Source organism: Arvicanthis niloticus, chromosome 9 (assembly GCF_011762505.2).
Source record: "Arvicanthis niloticus isolate mArvNil1 chromosome 9, mArvNil1.pat.X, whole genome shotgun sequence".
Classification (NCBI taxonomy): domain Eukaryota; kingdom Metazoa; phylum Chordata; class Mammalia; order Rodentia; family Muridae; genus Arvicanthis; species Arvicanthis niloticus.
Genome location: NC_047666.1, coordinates 12247804 through 12272861, shown reverse-complemented (window position 1 = coordinate 12272861; position 25058 = coordinate 12247804). Strand labels below are relative to the sequence as shown.

At 38.7% G+C, this 25058-nt stretch overlaps 1 protein-coding gene across 2 annotated transcripts in view; it reads right to left on the bottom strand.

Annotated features, from left to right (window-relative positions):
- Chmp3 (charged multivesicular body protein 3) overlaps window positions 1-21565 on the bottom strand; it is a 35640-nt gene extending 14075 nt beyond the window's left edge. Inside the window, exons 1-3 of one of the 2 annotated variants that reach the window (XM_034511312.2) lie at window positions 21379-21565; window positions 15100-15160; window positions 7920-8099 (exon numbers count right to left, since the gene is read on the bottom strand). In XM_034511312.2, the coding sequence (XP_034367203.1) occupies window positions 7920-8099; window positions 15100-15160; window positions 21379-21423 (286 nt within the window). In that variant the 5' untranslated portion in view covers window positions 21424-21565. The remainder of the gene's footprint in view (window positions 1-7919; window positions 8100-15099; window positions 15161-21378) is intronic. The other variant, XM_076939900.1, reaches the window with a different exon arrangement.
- Window positions 21566-25058: the final 3493 nt, after the last annotated feature.

Here is a 25058-nt window from a genome sequence, read left to right as displayed (position 1 = left end):
CAGAACTGCAAGATCATATGGTAATTCTATTCCTGCCCCACCTTTGAACCTCTTCCTTAACTCTTGCCCCCAATCAAAACATGCTCATCATGTCTTTTTCTGCAAGCAGCTGCTGTCAGAAAGCTGTTGCCTGCCAAGTATCTAATCACAACAATATATTAATAGCTGACAAAGGGTAACATCACCCACCTGAGGACAGCTACATTTTAATAAGAGAACATCTTAAGGGAAAAAAAATCCCTTCAGAGCAGTCACAGGCTAGGGCTGGATACAGAGCTCTAGGGCCAAGACTGGCAAAAGGTACTCAGAAACTCTGGTTATATGCCTTGCTTGTTTCCCACTCACAAAATGGAGCCTTTCCTTTGCTTCCTTCTCGGATTCGATACTGTTACCCCTCAGCTGTATTAACTCTAACAATATAAAACATTCTACCATACTCACTGATTTCAAGGGAGCTAGCCCTGTCAGTCCCAAGTGAACCTTTCTGTTGTGGCGGCATGTTTTCCTCCCGAGTTCTCAGTGTCCTTCATTAATGGCCTTGCAGTCTTGCTAGGCTCCCCTCCCTCAAGCTTGCTTAGTCTTCACTAAGGCCTTTTCACTCTGCATTCAGATTCACCTTCCATTCCATGCACTGATTCAGACACTCACTCCATTCCATTTCCTCTCAGGTCCTAGGGCCTCCATCTTTGGCATCAGACTTCCCTGAGCCTGTAGTCTGGGCTCACAATAGCCCAGTTAGTTCCCCACACTCACAGTGTGAAGTTAAAGCCCTTACCTAACTCGGAACTCTGGCTTCAACCTTCCTTTCCAGCCCACTTTCCAACCTTCTCCTTAGCACACTTGTCAAACTGTCTTCTGAACACAGCCTGGAATATTTCAGTTGTCTCTGTGCAGTTACTCCTTCCACTCAGATTCCTCCCTCAGTCTCCCCAAATATCTCCACTCAACTCCCACTGCCTTTATCTTGACTGTCACTACACCATGCTTCACTTTGAGCTTGTCTTTAAAAGTCAGTCAGGAAATAGCTGTAAAAACAATATTCTGCACCTCACTGCCCATCCTTTCCAGACACCTCTACACCCCCTGCTCAGAATCCCAAACTCCCAGGTCTTCCTTTAGTGTTGCAAACACTGTTCTCTCTGACCTCAGAGCCTTTACACAAGCAGTCCTCTCAGTTTGGAGTAAGTACACTCACCTCCCCTGACACACACACACCCTCATATCCTGTTTCAAACTTCATCAGGGCCTGAAAGACACCTTTCCTTGATTCTCTACTTCCCCTTTACAGCCCACAGGTATCAAGAAGTTTGCAATTATAAATATATATTGATTTGATCAAGATTGTTGTTTTTTTTAACTAAATTTATGACATGATTCCCTCCCTAGGATCCACATGACAGGAGAATTGACTCCCGAAAGTTGTCCTCTGACCTTCACATGTGTGTTGTTCATGTATATTCCCACAACACATGCACAGCAAGTAAATATTTTAAAAAGTAAATGTAATACTTCCTTTTGTTGTTGTTTAAAGAAAGAAGACTGAACAGACGGCTCAGCAGTTAAGAGCCCTAGCTGCTCTTGAAGAGGACCTGGATTTGGTTCCCACCACCTACATGGCAGCTCACAATTGCCTTAACTCTAGTTCCAGGGAATCAGATACCCTCCTCTGACCTCCATGGCATCAGGCATACTATGGTGCACACACATATATACAGGCAGGTAAAACATTCATGCATATAATAAATTCATGCTGGGATACATAGATACATACATACATATATACATACATACATACATACATACATACATACATACATACAATCTTTCTTTAAAAAAGAAAAGGAAAGGAAAGAATATAGGAAGAGAGTAAGGAAGAAAGTTTGAATTTTGCTTTTCAGCTCATCTGCATGAAAAGATGGAGTAGTGATTCATGAAGCCTACACTTAAACAGCCTGATCCATCTCTCCCCACTCTGCCTCCCACTCCTCACCTAGTTCTTTTCTATTCATGCATTCATTCACTCATTCATCCACTCATTTGAGGGTGTCTCTCTGTAGTCCTGGCTGTACTCAAACTCTCAGATACCTTCCTGCCTCTGCCTCTTGAGTGCTGGGATTAAAGGTGTGCAGCACCATGGATCTGAATATAATTATCTTCAAAATAAAAAAAATGTGAAAAAAGCTGGACAGTGGTAGTGTATGGCTTTAATCCCAGCATCAAAATTTAAGGAGGTGGAGGCAGGTGGATCTCTGTGAGTTTGAGGACAGCCTAGTTGACAAAGTGAGGTCCAGGACAGGCAAGGGCTGTTACACAGAGAAACTCTGACTTAAAAAAACAATAAAACAAAACAAATAATATGAAAGAAAATAAAAACATTAGTCTGAAAAATCCAACAAATGACTACAATTACTTGCTTTCAGAAGAAAGGACAGTAAAAAGAAAACACAGAAGAACTGAAAGGTTCAAGTTCCCAAATGGAAATAAGTATCCAGGAATAGCACTCTTCCCCTTAGAGCCCATGGGAGAACAGATGCAATGTATCTTAGACTGCCAGAGGGAATACAGCAAGTGGGTGAGGATACAAGTCAAGGGACACCAGACAGGAAATGCAGTTTTAAGCTAACGGCAGATACTTACTAATCTACCTGGCTATTTACTCTAGTTTTGCAGACTGACATTTTACCATAATAAAGAACTAAGGAGAAAACAATTCAGAAAGGCTCAACACAGAAATACTTATTAGAGCAAGTGAAACTCTTCTTCCCTTAATCCAAGCCCTCAGCTTGGAGCATCTTTTCTGATATGTGTCATACTTATTTACACATTGCGCAAACACATACTCCATTTACCCTCAGAGCACATGCTATACTTGACAGCCAACAAACTTGCTGGCCTATGAAAAAGGCCTCATATCCTCCTGCTGGCAAGTGCATCTCAAGCTTGAATATGCCACAATTTATTGATTCAATTCCTCACTGAAGAAAAACAAAATGCTATCAGTTCCACTATTAACCAATGTCTTCCCAGTGTTGGCTTTAAGTATCTGCATTTTACTAACTGGGTAAATTTTTCTGATGTTTACAAATCTGTACAATTACAAAATGAATGCAAAACAAATGAAACATCAAAAAGTTCAAAGTCAAACAAACATTAATGTCAAAAATTGTATGTGATGTGCTGTTTCACTTAAACTATGACTTTAAGTGAGGGTGCTATTGTGGGTAAACACTAGACAGCCTGTCCACACAGGTCTTCTATGTCTGACCACACTTTTCCTCTATTATGACTACTGAAAACTTTTGCATTCAATGGTAATTACTTGGCAAGGCCATTTACACAATAGGTTCAACTTCATTTTTTTCTTTTTAATTGTTAGTGTTTTGAAACAGGATCTAACTATGTAGCCCTGGCTGTCCTGGAACTGGCTATGTAGACCAGGTCACCTTCAACTCATTGTCATTCACCTGCCTCTGCCTCCTGAATGCAGAGATTAAGTGTGCACCATCATGCCTGGCCGGGACTGTGCTCTCTCCATGTTATTACACTACCATGATTAAATTTAGTAGCATGTCAAAAATGCAAATAAGCAAGTTAAAAATCTCATGAAAGTAAATGATTTTAACATGTCCCATAAATACATATGCCAAGTTTATAAACAATAATGAAAGATGACTTAAAATTTTGTTAATTCTCAAAGAAAAATCACAAGAAAAAAGAATATATTCTTTGGCTCCTCTGTAAAATCTGCCAGAATGAAAATGGCTGGCCTTACTAAGAGTGGTGGTCCATGTCTTTGATCCTAACATGGGAATGCAGAGGCAGATGAGTCTCTGTGAGTTCAAGGCCAGCCTGGTCTACATAGTCAGTTCCAGGGTAGGGGATAGGATAGGATAGGATAGGATAGGGGATGGGATGGGATGGGATGGGATGGGATGGGATGGGATGGGATGGGATGGGACAGGAAAAAAGGAAGGAAGAAAGGAAAGAAGGTAGGTAGAAGAAGAGAAAAGAAGCGAAAATGGAAAGGAAAAGAAAAGGAAAGGACAGGAGAGAAGAGGGTTGCCATGAATTCGCTGACTAGCCTCTACTCCCAAGTTCTGAGATTACAGACATTGTGGCAACTTGTCCAATTAACAATTCCTATAAATACTTTCATGCTTGAGAGCAGGTTTTGATATGAAAAAAATTGCATATATTTAAATTCTAATATAGCCAAAATAACTTTTATGATTTTTGAATCAATTATTAATTACATTGAAATGAATAAGCACAAACTCCAAGTCATTTCTGTTGACTTTGATTTGGAAAGTCACGTTTCATGAGTCTACTTTAGGTTGCTACACCTTGCTGTGTGATGGATGTTGGACAATAATTTTTAGGAGTCAGTTGTCTCCTTTCACCATGTGGGTCCTGGGGATCAAATCTGGGTTGTTAGGCTTGGCAACAAGCATCTTAATCTGCTGAGAGCCATCTCATTGTCTCCAGAAACTTATACCTTGGACAGAAATGTGATTATATCATTTCAAAGCACATTTGGGGGCTGGGGATGTAGCTCAGCTGATGTGGTACTTGCTGAGGATGCACAAAACCCTGGTTCAAGTTCCCAGCTCCACATAAAACCAGGTGCCAAGACACACATGTTGTGACCCTAGGACTTAGGAGAAGCAGAGACAGGAGGAGCAGAGGTACACAGTCATCTTCTACAATGAAGAGTTCAAGGCCAGCTTGGGCTACATGAGCTCCTGTGACCAACAACACAGCTTGAACTTCTTACTGGGGTTGAAAATCTTTATATATCCATTTCCTCTCCTTTGCCTTCATGTAATTTTAAATTGTTTTCAAAAGGCTTTTGATTGTGCTATCAGCCTTTGGGTTATTACAATTGCTTAGTCACTTTTTCTTTTGACTTTGTAGGGAATAATTTTGAACTTGTTCAGAAACTTTAAACATTTTGTGCTGCATTTATCAACAAATAAGATTTTATATTTGACTCTGAAAACATTTTTTCATTTCATCTTCTTATAAATGTTAAGTATATTTTCTTCTAGTGCTTCTGTGAATTTATTTTTTATCTTCAATATTTGGTCCATTCAGAAATCATTTTAGCAAAACAGATAGATTCCTAAAGCAGATTTAAATGCAGAATATACTTTCTAATTTTCTAACTCAAAATTGAAAGTAAAAAGTTATATGCTATTTCTGAATATGAGAGTCTCTTAGCTGCCTAAATATTAGAATTTCTAAGATGACAACACTTTATGTGCACAGTAGGCAAAATACACTTGAAAACCAGAAGCAATATACTGAACTGAATTTTTTAAAAAGGTAGTCAAGGAAGAGGCATGAAAACCATGAGTTGTGGGCCACTGTAAGGTATATAATAAGACACTGTCTCAAAAACAACCATCATTGGCACTGGAGAAATGGCTCAGCAGCTAAAAGCACTGATTGCTCTTTCAAAGTTGAATTCCAAGCAACCTCATGGTAACTCACAACCATCTGCAACGAGATCTGATGCCCTCTTCTGGTGTGTCTCAAGACAGCTACAATGTATTCATATATATAAAATAAATAAATAAATCTTTAAAAACAAAAACAAAACAACCATCATTAACAAGACCCCCCCCCCAATTAAGCCTAATATGATTTGACATAAGTCAAAGAGACCAAAAAATACAAAGGCATTATTCAAGACTTTAGGCTTTAGTTAATACAGGGATATCACACTACTGCTGAGAAATCTTATAAATACCTAAAAAAAATAAGCAGATAATGTATATGAGAAGCAATTAAAATAAAAATAAGGCAGTGAAGGTTGCCTGAGCCCAGGTGACTTATGCAAGTCTCACCTGGAAACACAGTACAAACATTTAGACCTAGACACCTGGTAGATAAGGGATTTAAATTAAGATATCGTATAGTCTGTATGTCCTGGGGGGCTTCCTAAAATTCAGGAGTTCTACGATCAAAACTGGAAGGTAGGAAAGAAAAAGAAAAGGAAAGAAAAAAAGCCATAAAAATTAGCTGGTGGGCAGTGGTGGCACACGCCTTTAATCTCAGCACTTGGGAGGCAGAGGCAGGTGGATTTCTGAATTCAAGGCCAGCCTGGTCTACAGAGTGAGTTCCAGGACAGCCAGGGCTACACAGAGAAACCCTGTCTTGAAAAACAAAAAACAAACAAACAAACAAACAAAACAAAAACTAGCTGGAAAAAATGAACTAATAAATAGAGCTGGAGAGATGGTTCAGTGGTTAAGAACATCTGCTGCTCTTGCAAACGATAGCATTGTAACTCTAGCTGCAGGGGAGATCAGACACCCTCTTCTGACCTTTGCCAGCACCCACAAGCATTTGCATAGACATACAGACAAATAAAAATAAAATAAAAAGGGGGCTGGAGATATGGCTCAATGGTTAAGAGAACTGGCTGCAATTGTAGAAAACCTGGGTTTGATTCTCAGTACCCACATAGCAGCTAACAGTCATAGAATTCCATTTCCACTGGATATGATGTCTTCTTCTGTAGGTACTCCACAGACATACATACAGGCAAAACACTCATATACAGAAAGGAAAGCTAAATAAAATTTTAAAAAATATGTAATAAAGTCTCTAAAAAGTGAACTAATGAATCAAGGGTTCTGCTCCACATTTGATATTAAAAGTACATACAGAAAACAACTACATACTACAGATAAACAGTCACTAGCATTTGAACCTGCTATGGGTGTGCTCTTCACAGGTATTACATGGCCAGACACTCTTTTCTAAGCTAGAGATAGACCCACGTATTAGACAGACAAGGTATCCAGCTCTAGTAGGACACAATGTATACATTAAGGATACAGCAATGTTGGGCATGGTGGTCCATGCCTTTAATTCCAGCATTCAGGAAGCAAAGGTAAATGGATCTTTCTGAATTCCAGGACAACTAGGGCTACATATTGAGACTCCAAACAAACAACGAGCTATAGCTCAGTGGTATATCACTTGCCTAGCTAATACAAGGTTCTATGTTCAATTCCTAGCGCTGTTTTTTTTTTTTTTTTAAACCAACTGAACAAATTAATTTCATTAGAAATCAATTACTTAGAAGGCAGGCTTGGTGGCACAAGTCTTTAATCCCAGCACTTGGGAGGCGGAGGCAGGTAGGTCTCTGTGAGTTTCAGGCCAAATTGAGTTGTGGGACAGCTGGGGCTGTTACACAGAGAAACTCTATTAAGAGAGAGCGAGAGAGCGAGAGAGCGAGAGAGAGGAAAAAGAAGAGGAGGAGGAAGAAGAGGGGGAGGAGGAAGAGGGGGAGGAAGAAGAGGAGGAGGAGTTATAGAGTTATGATGTTGATAGAAGCTTTAGAAGAAGCTTTACACTGTGCCTACCATCTTTACTGAGACCTCCAGGACAAGGACCAAGCATTTCAAGAGATGGGGCACTGTGTAATTGCCGAGAGATCATCAAATGTAAAGATAAGCATAAGCGGATCCAGTTCCAGGGACAGAAAGAGCAATACAAGTGGGTGTGGAGAAGAAAGGAGACAAGGAAGAGTGAAGATCTGAATTTTAATCAAATGCTACGAGAAGGCATAGCATCTAAACAGAACACTCAAAAGCGGGTGTTCATTCTGTGAAGAGCATTCAGGGGTCGGCTGGAGTCTGGATTGCAGCTGAACATACAAATGTAATATGTTCTAACATCTAAACAAAGACTTCTACATAGATTGACTATTTCAAAACCATTGGCAAAAAAAGTGAGTAACAAAATAATAGTAGTAATTATATTCTACACTTGTACAGTACCCTAGTTAAGACAATGTTAAAAGTTAAAAAATCAGATTTCCGCCTCTGCTCCCTATGCAAGGAACCAGTGTTGACAGTAACAATGGCAGCAGCATTACTGGGGGACGGAAGGTACCTGGGCCTTACCAAGTTGATTCTTCATGCCCATGAGCACAGAGTTCATGTGTGCTTTGGATGCATAGAGCTTGCTCACAGCCTTCCTTGACCTGATCATCTCCTTGGCCAGAACCACACAGACTTCCTTTTGGCCCTTCTTGGCTGCATCTTTCACAGACCGTTTTACTTTCTCTTCTTCTCTTTGGATATCTAAATTTAGAACAGAATATCAAAAGCCATGGGTAGGGGCTGGAGAGATATTTGCTGCCCAATCTTGAGACCAGAGTTCAAAAGTCACAACCCACAACAGGGAGCTCACAATGCCTAACTCCAGCTCCAAGGAATATGACACCCTCTTATGGCCTCTTTGGCCACCCACATACCTGTATACAAACACATACACACACATACACACACACACACACACACACACACACACAGAGGCACACGCACAACACCAAGGACAAATAGGGCTTGGTAGCACTCAAACTGTTTTTATTATAATCTAAGTATATCTGTAAGTAGAAAATTATCAGAGAACATAGATAAAATAAAAATATTAACATATGGGTATTTAGTACTTCCTGAAACAAGACTAATGTAGCTTGACAATAAGCAGAAGTATAATCCTATTATACCTTAAGAACCTCGTGAGCCTGCTCTAACACTGCTTGGTACCTATCTATACTAAGGAGCTTGAGAAGGAACTGTACATGCATCTTAGAGCTCATTCTGACCATCAGTATGCAGCTTTCTTACAAGTATGGGGGCACAATCTCTAAACGTAATTGCAAAAAATCTACAGCTTAAAGAGAACCTGAACACATTAAAGCTGATCATATCAGTGTCAATAAGAGTGTAGACATGTCTGTATTATTAAATGCTTTATAACCAGTAAAAACTTTTGAATTTTAGAAACTGTGGCAAAATACATGTAACACAATTTACCACCTTAACCATTCATAATTCTACAGTGAAACAGTGATCTGGACCATCAGGTCATTCTTCCATGACAGGGTCCTGAGGGGGAGGATTAGGAGATCAGAAGATAAAGATAGAAGACAGAGAAGATAATAAAATTTGTGACCAGGTCTTGCAAAAGCTATGTCTTAGGCCAAGCAAGTTTATCAAGAAGTACAGCATCTTATATACTATTTTTAGGGGAAAAATTCCTGCGAAAAAGAGCTTATTATATTAATAAAAGTTGTAATATAATCTAATATCTACCTTATCATATACATTTTCCATCTAACTAAATACTCTTAAAGTATAAAAGGGGAAAAGAATTGAAAGAAGTAGTAGGATTTCAATAATAGTAGGAGACTTTACTGTTCCAAATGGTTAAGTAAAAAAATGTATTAGAACAATGGAAGAAAGCAGCTATATCTATTTAGATATATACAGAATTTCCAGCAACAGCAGAATATGCATTTTCTCAGGTGTGCATGGAACATCCTCCAAATAAGATTGCATGTTTGCCCCAATTCAAGTCTCAAATCACAATCAACCGTGATCATTGAATCAATGATCAAAAAACCTTTCAATCAAAATATAATCTTCGGTTATAAAATATGGTTTCCCTGATGAATTTTACTGAATGTTCGTGGAAATGCTAATACCAGTTTAAGAGTTTGGTTTACCGTGACATAAAGTTACAGCCATTCATCTGTGATGCAGTATCTTTTTCTAACTTTGTATTCTCAACCTATATGTGGTTTTGGATTTAAACTGAGTTTGCTGTAGACAGCAGATAGTTCAATAGTGTTCTTTAATGCTTTTTGACTATTTCTTTTGATTAAGTAGTTTAGCTCATTTATATTTAAAAAGGAATTAAGTACAGACACTGTGATTCATGCCTATAATACCAATGCACTAGAGGGTGAGGTAGAAGTCAGACAAGCACGCACATGGAAAACTTAGCAAGCTGGGCATCTATTTTGCTTGAGCTATGCACACATCTCTCTCCTAACAAAGCACCTAGCAACCCAGGACCCTTATCTGCATCAAGCTGCATAAACATCCTACTCCAAACAATGGAATAAGTCTCATCTCCTTGGCAACCTTTAATAACTTCCCTTTTGTGAACAGCTTCCATTCAAATATATTCCAGGACATATATAGCTGGACACTGAAGGCAGGGTCCAGAACTAGTTTGGGGTGTAATAATAGTAAGGTAAACTGTCTTCTGAGTAAACTTTCAGAAAAAAATTCTCATGGCTATGTATGTTGGGCATGTACATAATTAAAATCAGCTGCAACAGGAAAAGACGGCTCCGTGATTAAGAGCACTAGCCACTCTTCCAGAAGACCTGGCTTTAATTTCCAGCACCTACACGGCAACTCACAACTGCTTATAACTCCTGTTCCAGGGGATCTGACATTCTCACACAGACATATAAGCAGTCAAATTACCAATGTGCATAAAATACAAATAAATAATTTTTAAAAAAATCAACTGCAATATAGGCTGTACTGATACCAATTATATATGATTATATGTGATACCAATGAACTATTTGTGCTAATATCATACATTTTATTCCTGTATATTACATGCCACAATATATTATTATAAACATTTTTAAATAATGAAAGAAAACATTGTTGTATTTAATTATATTCAAAATTCTTTGTGTGTATCTAGGTTTGATTTTCCTTTGACCCATAATTGCTAAAGATTTTTTATATTTACATAAATGCATATTTGCCTACTGAGTTTATGTGCACTATATGTGTACAGGTACCCTTGGAGGCAAGAACAGGGCATCAGATACCTGGAGTTGGAGTTACTGCCCAGGGTAGATGCTGAGAACCAATCCCAGGTCCTCTGCAAGAGCATTAAGTGCTTTTAGTCTCTGAGCCATCTTTATGGCCCCAGGCTACAGTTTCTTTAACATTTCTTATGCTGACAAGAGGCTCAGCTTTTAGCTTAAAAATATTTAACTTCACTTTAACCTTTGAACAGTATTCTCTCTGGATATGTTTCTTTTCGTTTCTTTTCTTTTTTCTTTTCTTCTCTCTTCTTCTTTTCTTTTCTTTTCTCTTCTTTTTCTAAGACAGGGTTTTTCTATGTGCAACCTTGGCTGTCCTAGAACTCATTCTGCAGACCAGGCTGGCCTCAAATTCAGAGATCCAGCTGCTTCTGTATCCCAAGTGCTGGGATTAAAAGCATGCACCACCACTGCCCAGCTTATATATAGAAATTTAGTGTAAAATTTTTTCTTCTACCACATTAAAGATATTCTGATTTACATCATTTCTGATAATTAAGTTTTAACCATTCTTATTGTTTTCTGTATTTATTTACTTACAGTGTTACAGACTGAACCCAGGGCCTCACAAACTTCAGGCAACAGATGATCTACCACTGTTTCCCAAATCTAATGTGCCTCTTTTTAGGCTGTCTGTCCTATGCGTCAGTACATGCCATGCCTCAGTGTTGTCTTCTCTAATTGATTCAACTTTGGGATAATTCTCTTTGCTTATTGAAAATACTATGGGCTTATTGAAAATACTCAGCTATAATTTCATCTGATCTCTTGACTCTTCTGATACTCAAATTATACATATAAGACCACTTAACATCATCCACAAGTCACAGTAGCTCTGTTGGTCTTTTTTTTTTTTTTTTTTTTTTTTTTCCTTTTGGTAGCACAGTTTGTGGGTTTTTTTTTTTTTTTTTTTTTTTTTTTTTTTTTTTTTTTTTTTTTTTTTTTTTTTTGTTATAGTATCTAATCTATTGGTGTATCCATTTAGGGAAGTTTTGCTTTATCTTTAAGAAGTTTTTCTCTATTTTGTTTATGACTCTATTTTGTTTTAAATTATTTAACATATTTCTGAAGTGGAAACTTCTGGTTTCTTTGGAAAATCAGTTGTGTTGGATGGTGTTTTGCGGGGGCAAACACATGAAGGAACATTTTCCTGAAGTGGACACACACAGGTGAAAGGATGATCTGCTAAAGCAAGCATGTAGAAGGACTCATGATGAACAGTTCTGCACTAATGACACACATGTATTGGTTGCTGAGGTCCATTTGTTAAGACTCCATAGAGAAATGCACCAAAAAACTTTGCAAGAGGTTCCTATTGCTTCTTGCTGCTTCAATGGACTTGGGGCAATAGGCAGAGTGACGTCAGCTGATACAGACTCATGTGCTGAGGCACAACACATGGTGAGGTAAGACCCATGGAGGACGCATATTTGGAGAGAGTATAAATAGGACCCAACAGACAGTGAATAGGGCTTGGCTTGCTTGCATAGCTAGCTTTGCAGCTCTTCTTGATCTTGAGTCTTCGCTTGAGAGACACAGCCCTGGTGCTCCTAGTCCCTCCTACTGACTCATGGCAATTCAGCTGGGGCCTGGCTGTCTCTAAGTCGTGCTATTGCTGCTGATCCATGTTTGCTACTCCGACATCACTAAACAGGACTGCTGATATATTTATCAAGTGTCTGTGAGTGGATCAAGCTGCCACTTATGATTCCTGTGAACTGAACTGCTGATTTCCAGACAACATAGATGAGATTGGCTCTAAAGAACAATTTCTAAACATGTCCACTGCCCCATATCCTAATAACCTTTCTTTTCCACTACCTCTGGTGGGTGGTGGGCTAGAAGAGAGCTTAAAGCATTTAAGAACCAGTATTAAAAATAGGGCTAAGAAAAATCCTTCATATTTCTTATCCCCTTTAGCTTAATTGGGTTTTTTGGTTTTGTTTATTTATTTCTATCGTCCAATTCATTTATTTTGCGTGGCCTTTTTACTTGGCATGAGAATGACTCACTGTTAGGTGTCATAATGTTGTAGTCCCTTAAAGAGCATTAAGTTTTATTTTGACTGGCAGCTAAGTCACTTGCAGATCAACTTCAAGACCTGTTCATAAGCTTTCCTCACAAATATGTCTTTATTCTTACCTTAATACTAAATGTGGCCCTTCTCCAGTCTGTATTGAATGTCCCAGGTTTTAATAAACTCTCTTTACTGTGTTTGCAAAACTGAACCATCATCCACCCCTTTGTTAGCTTTGGGAACTGGTCACCCTAAAATTTGCTGGGAGTTGTTCTGTTCCATTGATTACTCTCCATCAGTCTCTGCAAACACCACTCTGAGTAAGTATTCAGGCACAGACTCATACCCTGTGAAGATATCTCAAGTTCCTTCCCTGGCTATGTTCCTCTTCTCTGTTACTCAGTACCACAAATTTTAGCCTCCCTTACCCTGATCTCCAAATCTTCAATTCAACGAGACCACCATGTTCTTTTTGGAATCCTTCCCATGTGCCACATTCAAGAAAGTACCTCTAGCAAAAAAGCAGACTATGAGGAAGGATCCTCTTTCTGTTTCTTTTGTCATTATCCAGTCATCTGCCCAGTGTGAAAAGCAGTTGTTTCATAGTTGACGCATTCAAACTTTTATTTGCAATTGAAGTAGAAGTCTTAAGACCAAAATTACCTCAGCTGGGAAAAGAATTCTCATCTCTAATTCTTTTTTAAAGTCGTGATACTATAATCCTGGGACACTTTTCTAGTATCAATCTTTTCTATTCATAACGGTGTTTAAAAAAAAATTCCTTTGAGGAGGAAGAGAATAGTATACCCCTATAGTATAATAGTAGAGGCAAGAGAATATTGGAGGTTAAAGGTTTAAGAAAGGACAGGGCAGACCAGGGAAGTAGAGTTCAGGTGATTAGTCAAAACTGAGGTTCTAAAAACCCTTAGGGAAACTCACTACCTTATAAGATAATTAAAAGTTAATTTCTAAGAAATGTAAATGCAAATTAACCTGCATGGATCAACAATACTTCTCCCAGAAGACATGGAATTATTAAATAAAAATCTCAGTGCCAAGGCTTACTTGTGGTAACAAGGAGACCCCAGAAGCACTATAATAACACAGGCCATTGTCATTACCCTTTGGCTGCCCACCAGAACTACATGGTAAGACCACACTGCTGAGGAAGGACATACTCTGGCTACGAGACATAGAGAGTCAAGCTAGAACTGACCTGAAAACTTCCTCTCTACTGGCTAGTTTCACAGTGCTGGAAAGTGCTATGCAGAGGAGTGTGGAGCAGGAAGGAAGCCATCAACATTATTACTCCGCAGCAAACCTTACATACTACAATACTGACCTGCCAGAGAAGACGTACTTACTAGTTTAATAATGGCACAAAGGATACTGAGGTAGCCAATAGCTTTTCGGTTGGATTTATCATCTGATCCATAGAAGGGAATTCATACCTGGTACTTTACATCTGGGCAAAGACTATGGCTTAGGATGTCTAGGCCCATCAGTAACCAACTACTGATGGCTTGCTAACTAGTCATGTTGATAGATTAGTGGTACTCCACCATGATTAGTGATAGACAGTGAATTCTACCTTGTTTGTAACTAGAAACTCAAAACTGGTCAAAATGCTGAGAACGAATGACTACTGAATGTTCAGCCCTAAATGACAGCTAAATCAACATCCCATGCAAAGCTCAGGGACTATCTCAGAAGAAGAGGTGAGAAGAATATACATATGTGAAGGACTGCTGTGAAATGTTGTCTTCTGGACATGACATAGCCACTGCACACAGAACTCACTACAGCTATGGTTGCCTGAGTAGACCTGCACAGATCAAGCCAACAAACAGCACTGACTGGACTCCATGGGTTATAGGGGAGTGGGTGTGGACATGAATATGAAGTGGGGGACAATGACATGAATTGTCTGAGAGGAGTGGGAGGGGGATCTGGGGTTGGATATAATCAAGACAATTGCTTATATGTATGATGTTGTCAAAAATAAATAAAACTTAAAAAAAAAAAAAACTTAGTTTAAGCATGACCATTTCTTGGTCACTCATTTTAATTTCAAATGGTACTAAAAAAAAAAAGCAACTTTTATTTAGAAATATATTGTTACCAATTTAAAGTTATGTTAAAATATGCAGTGAGTAGAGATAATGGAATTGCACTGATTTTTTTTATGCACATTTAATGTGCAAGCACAAAGAGCTTTCTTTTGTTCCTTCACAATAGTCTGTGTCAATCATTATCTTTTTTATTCTGAGTATAAACTAAGAAAACAAAATAATGAGAACATCTACACATAATTAGTACAGGAATAAACTGTCTTGTAATGTAGAGGTAAGTTTACTTTTATGTACTGAAATGAAACAGAGCATTAAGAGTATAGAATAGAAAACATAAAATAGTAATTTACCTCTTATTTGCCTGTCAACAACTCTCATTTCCTTTCTGATCTTCAGTGACCATTCATTAACCTGGAGAAAATTTTAAATAAGGAATTACCAGAAGCAACCATTGCTAGTCAATTTTGTACATTCTTAATAATTCTATATTAATTCTATATTGAGTTTAGTCACAATTTTTTTTTAATTCTGCAGAAAGATCTTTGGGACCATTTCTTTCTTCCTTTTCTTTTCCTTCTTTCTTTCTTTTTTTTTAAAACTAATTCCTCGATCACAGTACACAGGCACTCCAAACTGTTTATAGCCTGGCAGGGAAGAAGAACACTTTATGGAAAACTCTGTGGGTACACTAGTATTTTTTACATGGTACCTGGACAAAGGCAGTCTTGGGGGAATCAGAAGATTTTCATCTTTTACACATAATTATTTTAAAAATTATTCTGATTGTGTACTGGGAACTTATCTTTTTATATGTTATTTTTCTCCCTGTCAGGTTAACTCTGTGGCACTAAATGTAGCCAACTGGAGATACTGGTGTAGGGACTCTAAAAACGAGCACATTCTCATGCCAGTGAACTGCTTTCCAGTTCTTTTTTCTTTTTCAAGAATACTGAAGAAAAAATCTGAGGTGTCAGCTGATGGATCATTAAAAGTAAATTTATATTAAATTACTGCATGCATCTGGCACATGACGTGGAAGAACTGAGTGACATTGCTACTTCAATGCCCTTCCATCACCAGCTACTTACTGACAGGGCTTTCAGTACTTTCATCAAACCAAAAATTCTGTATTAATTGTAAAGGAAAAACATGTAACCCTGTAACATCCACACACAAGTACATGAACTAAACTGCGTTTAAAAATTCCTGTCAGTAGAAGATGTGTTTCTATTAAATTTCAAGTTTAACATTTAATAATTATTTACCAAAATCTGTAAAATATTTGTAAAAACAATGATGCCACTGAAAGAAATGTTTCAACACTTAAAAGCCAGGCATGACTTATAACCCCAAAGCTGGAACAGAGACAAGTCAACCCCTGGAGTTCACTGGCCAACCAACCTAGCTACAATGGTGAGCTTCAGGTTTAATGAGCTTTTAGGTTTAGTCTCAGGGGAGTAAGGCAGGAAGTGAAACTTGACATCCTCTTCCGGCACACGCACAGGCGAGACATCTATATACACACAAAAACTTAAAAATGTAAAGAAAACTAGGAGGTGATACAATTTTTAAATCATTAATCAGGTTAGATTTATTTACAGTTTAAGTTAAATTTATATGTTACTAATCATGTTATGGTATATAATTGATGGTGAAATTTAGTACAACTTGCTATCAACCCTTAAAATCTTTTCATCACCTTGGAATATAGTACACATCTTAAATCATCCCTGATCTCCCATCTACCAACTCCTTGGCAACCAGTAATTTATTTTCTGTCTTTATAGACAGACAGTTGTTTTAATTATTTCATATAAAAATATTCATAAAGTATGTGCCCTTTGGTTCTAAATTCTTTCATTTCATAGCCTGTTTTCAAGACTCATACATTACAGCGCGGAAGTCATCTTTTTTATGTCTTGCCTTCGCCCCGTTATATGCATATACCACAAACTTGTCTCTCTCTCTACCTGTTGATGGCCATATGAGTTTGCTATCACCTTTTGGCTACTGTTAATATTTGTGTATAAATAAAAAAATACCAATTTAACTAGACTGGGGCAGCCCAAACGACACTTAGCATTTTACAAGTTCCCAGATGACTCTAATATTCTTCAAGGATTAAGAAACACAGTCCAAGACCAGGAGCTCAACAAAATGTATCAAACAGGTTTCATAAGTATAAAGATACTGTAAAGAAAATTCAAAATAGATAAAAAGAAATTTAAACAAATATTTACTTAGTTTCAACAGTACTTTACTAACAAATCAAAGGTATTTAAGTAAGTAGGAATGCAGTAATAAGGTTTTCAAAATCAATTAGTAAGTTAGACTATCTTGTGAAAACCATAAGGAACCTACAGAAAGGCTGAGACCATCAAGATACATGTTTTATTCAAATTCATTCACTGAGGCTAGTATATGCTAGACACAAACTAGGTGAAAGAAACTGAAACCAGCAAGAAGGCATCACCTACAACCAGTGCTGAGACAAATGATGCTGAAACAGAAACCAGTTGTCCAAATCCTGGTTCCACCAATCTCTGAAGCTAATTCCTGGTGGATTCAAAACACAATTATGAAATAAAAAATCATTACAGCAGAGTTTCCTAGAAGGCTAGAGACACAGCTCAGAGATAGAAGGCTTGCCTAACACAAAACATGAAGCCCTCTCTTCAAGCCCTCGGTCTAGGAATTGATGTTGTCAAGTTAGAGGATTTCTTAAAACAAAATTAATTAATTAATTAATTAATTAAAACAAAACAAAACAAAACAAAAAAGCAAAATGCAAAAAAACCAAAACAAACAAACAAAGCAAAGAAACAGGGCTGGAGAGTTGGCCCAGTGGTTAGGATACACACTGCTCTTGCCGAATCCCTGGGATTCCCAGTACCTGTGAAACTCCAGCTCTAGGAGAGCCAATGTGTCAGGCACCTGACTTACATGTATATACCCACACCCAGTTTTAACTTAAAAATAAATCTTTAAAATCAAGTTTTAAAAGACACATGCAATAACCAGAAAGGAAAAGGGCTGACATTTTTATTTAAATTGAAAATATGAATTTTTATTTTGCATAAGTCTATAACTAAAGAAAAATATCACAAATGGGAAGAAAATATTTATAACCATATCAATAATAAATAATAATATTTATTTAGTTTTTGAAAAAAAATTAGATGTGTTTATGTGTATAAGTGTTTTGCCTATATGTCTTGTACTACATATATGCCTGGTGTACAAAGAATTCAAAAGAGAAAATCAGATCCCCTGGATCCAAAGTTAGTGATGGTTGTAGGTATCATGTGAGAGAGCTGGGAACCAAACAAATTACTATATATCTCTGTGTGTAAGAAATACTTTATTATATTATAAATAACATAAATATATAGTTCCAATATAATTTTATTTACTTTACTAAAAATAAGATTTTTTTCTCTACACTATATCCTAAACTACAGTTTCCCCTCCCTTTACTCCTCCCAGTTCCTCCCCACCTCCTCTCCCATCCAGATTCACCATTCTGTCTTTCATTAGAAAAGAACGGGCTATCCAAGAGATAACAAAATATAAAAAAATAATATATAGTAAAATAAAACAAAATCAAACAAAACCATCATATTAAATTAGACAAGGCAAACCAACAGAAGGAAAAGAGCCCCAAAAGAAGGCATAAGAATCAGTTCACTTGTTCACACACTCAGGAGTCCCATAAAAATACCAACTGGAAAGCTGTGACAGATGCACAGAGGACCTGGGGCAGGCCCGTTTAGGCCCTCTGCTTGCTACTCCAGTCTCTGTGAGTTCATATGAGCTTGGCTAAGTCAATTTAGAGAGCCTTGCTCTCCTGGTGTCCTGCATTCCTTCTGCCTCTTTCACAGGGTTCCCCAAGCATGAAGTGAGGGGTTTATTTAATTGAGATATCCCATTTAGAGCTGTGTGCTGAACAAGTCCCCAATAAAATTTATAAAGAATTTGCATCCAGGATATATGAAGGTCTCTTATGCACAAATGTCTTCTTTTAAAAAATCAATTCTGAACATTATATATAAGAATTTTCAAGATAATTTAAGTCTATGAATGTGACCTCATCTTCTTCCAGAGAAACCTTATATTTCTTCTATCAAACATCTAACTTGAGTGGGCTGGCAATTGGTTCTCAGTTATCTGCTGAGGACAGTGACTGCCTACAACCAGCTTCAGTATTTGTGAATGCCAGTCTGTTTTCAGCCACTCCTGAGGTTTGTTTTTCAGGGTTATGTGCCAGAATCCTTTGCCCTTGGTTCATCATAAAATTCAATCTTTTAGCTGCAGGGTCTGTCAACAGGTCTGCTCAGATTCTCAGTTTCTTGGCCAATGCACTTAAGCATTGGAGAGAGCACCTGGAACCAAGCATCCCAGTTCTCTCAGGACCTGGACTATGATGATATCCCACTGCTTTCAGTGCTTTCAACTAGTTGTACTGTTTGGTTACTTCTGCTGTTTTTGGCAAAGGGTTGGTTTGATACAATTTAAAATTGCCATCACAGTTTTTTAATTTAATATATACCCTACTCATGTTTCATAAAAAGACCTAGAATTGAACACATTCCAGTAGCAAGAAACATACATGCACCCAAATTCTGGGTTCTAAATAGCACTGCCATTATAAGAGAAATAGTGGATTCTGGGTTCCAAGATGGGAACATACAAATCACACCAAAATACATATTGCACTAGAAAGAAAGGAAGTACTCGGTCCATATGCACTTGCTATCTCTGTGGGCTGACTCTTCTGAGCACACCTGCCTGATTGATAACAGAAGTTTGCTTTGCCCAGACATGGCAAGCTTCAGCTGGAGTGATCTCGTTCATTCTACACAGAACTAATTCTTAACATGTACACAGTAAGAAGTTCACAGCTTCCTTGTGAGACACTCTTGGTAAATTTGTTTAACTTGGATCTCATCAAGTTTACATCCAACTTCCACATAAAGTGACACAGAGGAAAGAGCTAAGGGTAAGACACAGACCTTGCGGGATGATGAACTGCCAACTCCAAAGTCTTTACTTTTACAATGTTACTTTTTTTTTAATGGGGGGATTAAACTTTTAAAATGAATGCATGGTAACATCTCAGAAACTCTACAACACCCAGACTTCTCCCTAAAAATCTTTGCTTTCCAAGCCACTGTCCAGTCTGGCCTTGAACTCTTGCTTTCAGAAATATTCCTTCCCAGAATACCCAAATAACTGAACTACACTCCACACTGCATCTCTTAAAACCTTTTCCTATTAAGAACATTCATTCACCTGTTACATTCTGTGGAACTTAAATGAGACAAGCATACAATTTCACTTTAGAACATTTATGTAGATCATTTTGTGGTATTTGTGTACTCTTCTTCTTGAAGATAAGGAAATCATTACTAGTGTGTAAATTTAGCTTTGTCATCCGTAAATTGAGATCGTCTAAAGAAATCGGTCTTACCACTATTTAAATTTATGCCTGGTATGTACATTACTTGTTTAACATTTCCAGTATTTTAAATGATAAGTGTGACTGCTAAGAATGCGATGTCAATTTCTCCTCTAGTAGAATACCCACCTAAAACAATAGAACATGCACCAGAAAATGGCAGAGTTAATGAATGAGACTGGCTTACAACTACACTTCCGTAACGGAACTAAAACGATGTGAAGGGCAAGTTTTAGTAGTGTACAAAGTGCTTCTCAAATGTCAGGGCACATACTAACCACTGGGGAAGAGTCATAATTTAAAATCTGATTCAGTAGGTCTGGAATGGGACCCCCCAAATCTAATATGCTGGGTGCTGGTCCTGTTGGTGTGACTGCTGGTGATCAATAGTAAGACTGGGTATGTAAAGAGCGCACCTTCACTACCACTGGTTAACTCAAGGTTCACATTTTTTAAATGGTCAGTTACTGCAGTGGCACTCTTCTTTACTTGACACGTGAGACGAAGTCTCGGACAAGTTCTCGAGATCATTGAGCCGAGACGTATAAAAGTAGAACTCAAACTTAGGCGGCTGATTATTGGTTCCTAAAATAACTCGATTTACAGGCAGATCTAAGAATTCAGAGCAGGAGCAGAACTATTTTCGGTAGCAGTCTTATGGGCAGGGTCCTGACAGAACTACTGAGCTTCTGGAGTAAACAGAAAGTTGGGCTTCCCTGTACATAGAGCTGAGCGAGGAATGGACCTGCCCAGCAGGTGCCTGGACCTTTCGGGGATCCGACCCGGTTCAACGCGCACAACCTTCCGGTCTGGGGTAGGTCCTCCGGGTGGTCTGCAGCCCGGCGTGGGGGCGGGGCCTGCGCAAGAGAAAGGTTCCGGGCGGCCCGTACCACCGCGCGCAGGGGAGAGTGCTTCCTCAGAGCCCGGCTGTGTGGCGCCTCGAGCGCCCGGGGCCGAGGCCGAGGTGCTCCTAACCCGGCCCTACGCACCCGGGCCGGACGCCGAGCAGCAAAGACGCGCTCTTCCTAATCCTAACAGCCCAATCCTAAACTCTTCCCTCGGCCCCTCGGCCGAGTGGAAGGCCCCGGAAATGGGGGCCAGCCTGAGAGCGCAGCTGGCCGTTCCCACCTCCGCTGCCCAGCTCGTAGCTTCCCCGGTCGCTGGCCCTTACCAGCTCTTTGGGAGGCTTCTCCTGGGTTTTTCCAAACAGCCCCATGATGAACTGAACTCCTCTCACCCCTTCCGACTTTCCGTTCCCTGCGCCCAGGCAGGTCACGGGCAGCCGCCTGGGCGGGGCTGCGAGGAAGGGAATCAGACGCCCAGAGAAGGGCGCGGCGGCAGCAGGGGTAGTACGCACGCGCGCGGCGCAGGCGCAGAGTTAAGTTGGGTGGGGTTCTACTATCCCGATGACACCATTGCGCAAGATAAGGGCAGTTAAGTGAAGTATAGAAATAACTCTAAGGTATTTATTGCCTACACCCAAAACCTGTCAGCTAGTCCAGAAATATGTATCTCAACGCTGTCACGTATATTTACACGCACTTCTCAGAAATTTGTGGATGGTTTTCTCTTTGTGCCCCGGAGTCACCTCACAGACTGCAAATCTACATACCTACTCGAAAACTTGACCATCGTCTTCTTTCCCCTTTTTAGGAAATCTCAAAAGTTTTAGCAGTGATCTTATGCTGAAGCCATAGAAGAAGAGATTAATTAAACATAACATTTGTTTCGCTTGTAACATTAAGGTTAAACAGACCTTCACGAGTCAGCTGAAACTTTTTTATTTTTAAGGAACAAAGTCACATAGTTTATTATGGTTCTCTGACCAATAATAAAATCCCTTTGATGGCTAAGATCAAAAACTCAAGTGACAGCACATGCTGGCGAGGATATGGACCAAGGGGAACACTTCATTGCTGCTGGGAGTGCAAACTTGTACAATCACTTTGGAAATCAATTTAGCAGTGAAACTAACTTTTAAAGACTTCTGTTCTGCACCTATCAAAGAAATGGATTCATAGACAAGGAACTGAGCAAGGGAACCTGGGCCCCTGAAAGACCAGGAAGCCACTTCTGCAGCCTCATCTTACCTTTAAAACAAACAGGGAAATCTTTAAAAACCTTATTTTCTTCACTGAAATCTTAATGATAAATAAAAATAAATAAATATTCTCTGACAGAACAGAGGTAACCTGGGGCCATTGTCTATTTCCTCTGGGAAGGAACCAGTTAGCGTGTCTTACAGTTGAGTCTGCATATGTTCTGGCTTTTGTATCATAGCTCTCTATAAATTGTAGTATAGCCACTGGCGAGGTGGAGAGGAAATCAGACTCCTCCCATTTTTCTTTATCATTTTTTTAATCTATTATTTGAGAATTTCATACATGAATGTAATATGTTATCCACATCCATTCCTCTGACTCCTTCCTTGGCCTTTACTGATTTTTGTTTCTTCGTTTCTTTTAAAACACAAAGGAACTAAATTGGCATGTTTGTGGACCCAGCTGTGGTCCACTTTGTCCATTTTCATTTTCACTTTCATCTGCATGGGCACCAGATACCAACACGAAGCTTTCTGTGCCTAGATTGCTGCCTGTTCAGGTGGATGTTGAATTTTTTCTGAGCTTGGACCTTCCTTGTGTTTTGTCAGTGACCCACTGGTTTATTCCGAACTTGTTGGGTAGCCTGTTATTTTGTTCTCAGTGCCTGCAGACGGAGGATTTGTTTCCTTTTGTTTCCTTTCAGAGCATTTGTTTATTTGCTGCCAATTCAGCCCTTTCCTCCCATCACACCAACAGCTAATTCTACTTCCTTATAGCAAACTTGCCTCTTTAATTTAGAAAGTCTATCAATGCCTGATCATAAAGACACTAAAGATATGAGATATTCTCATATCTGGTCTGGCACTACTCTAGCACAACAGAGGGAGGGTCAGAAGAATCTCCCCAGCACAAGCAGTAGCCTCAAAGAGAGGCCCAAGACAAGTCCCAACTCTGGTTAAAAGGAACCATATTGGCTCAGCTGGGAAGACACACATAGGGGATGACCACATTGTCTTCAGCTCCTCTATGTTCCAGTAAATCTACAGGATAAATCTGAGATACTGTTGTAGAAAGAATGTCTTATGTATTGTATGGATGTATCACCTGCCAATTAACAAACAAAACAAAACAAAACAAAAACCTATGGCCTGTAAGAAAGGGTAGGATAGAACGTGGGACATCTCAGAGGCAGAAAGAATTCTGGAATAGAGCCAAGCAGTGGAGATTCACCTGGGAAGATATGACCAGACTGACTCATGGTACCTAAGCACAGCTAACCAGCCACATGGCAGAATATAGGTTAAAATAATTGGGTTATTTTCAATTATGAGAAGAGCCTAGCTATATGGCCAAGGTAGGTGTAAATATATTTTGAGTCTTGAGTCTTATTTCTGGGCACATGGAGCTGGGAGGAAGAACCATATTTAACTTTTACACACTGTTGAAAGAACTGCCTTAGGGTGAGACCCGCCTCAGCTGTTATTATAATTGATGCAGAAATATGACCCAGAATACAGGCCTGTCCAACTAGCATAAAGGAGTATACTTTTCAGGGAAGAAAAAAAATACACTAAAATGAGAAACAGAACTTCAAAGAAAGAGGAAATAGTTAGTTAAAATCTGTCATTTGCCACTCCAGGATGTTTGAGCTTGAGTATTACATCAGTTTAAGTAAGTTATTTTAAATACTGAGGGATGAGAGAACATGTGATAGTCTCTCCTGATTTCACTCTAAACTAGAAGTTCTAGGCAATAAAACTAAGCACAGACAGACTACACTAATTAAAGTTTAGAAGCATCTAAGAAAGAAGACGATGGACCCTAAATGTCAGAGACTCATAGCAGAGCTCTGGGAAGCTGTCAAAACGGAAGAGTCAGTAAAGGACAAGAAGTTAATGAGAAAAAAAAATCTATACAACGTGTAAAACATTCCTAGCCTTTGACTACTTCACAATTTTCCCATTATTTGATATAATTGAAATGTTTAAGTCTAGTTTCTAAACTGGAAAAAAATCTATATTAAATCTTACCTACCTCCAAATTCTCATTTTTCACCCATTGAATATTTTATGTTTATTTAGGAGGGTAGTGTGTGTGTGTGTGTGTGTGTGTGTGTGTGTGTGTGTGTATGTTCTGTGTCTACTTTAGTTGTTTACTTAGGTTTTCATCAATGTCAATATTTGCAATTATATTAGTCTATAAGAAAATGTATAATAATTTAATTATTCCTGGCTGTATGACATTATTTCCATTTTTACCTGACTAAATACTGTTCAAAATGTAGACACTGCTGAGATTTTAAGATATACTACCTTTTCTTCAAGGGCTTCAACATAGAGTCATCATTACAGCTTTATGTGGAGTACAGGTAGCCTGAACATATGCATTACAATATTGTGAACTTCTATAACTAGTACTTGGAATGCCTTCCCCCCTCCCCACCCCCAGTCCTTGCTAACAATGAATAGAAATTCATTTCTTAATGAATGGTTTGTTAATCTGGGCTGGAGAGATGACTCAGTTCAGAGCGCTGGCTGCTCTTCCAGAGGACCCAGGTTTAATTCCCAGCTCACATGACGGCTCACAATCATCTGTCATTCCAATCTTGGGGATTCTGATACCCTCTTCTGGACTCCAGAGTATCAAGCAGGCAGGTAATTCACAGACATAAATAAAAGCAAAATACCCATTCGTATAAAATACAAATAAATAAAACCTAAAAAAAAACATTTTAAAATTGCTAATCTGTGAACATAAATATTATTTTGCGTTCCTTTACATGTTTAAATTAGTATATGTTCATTTCACA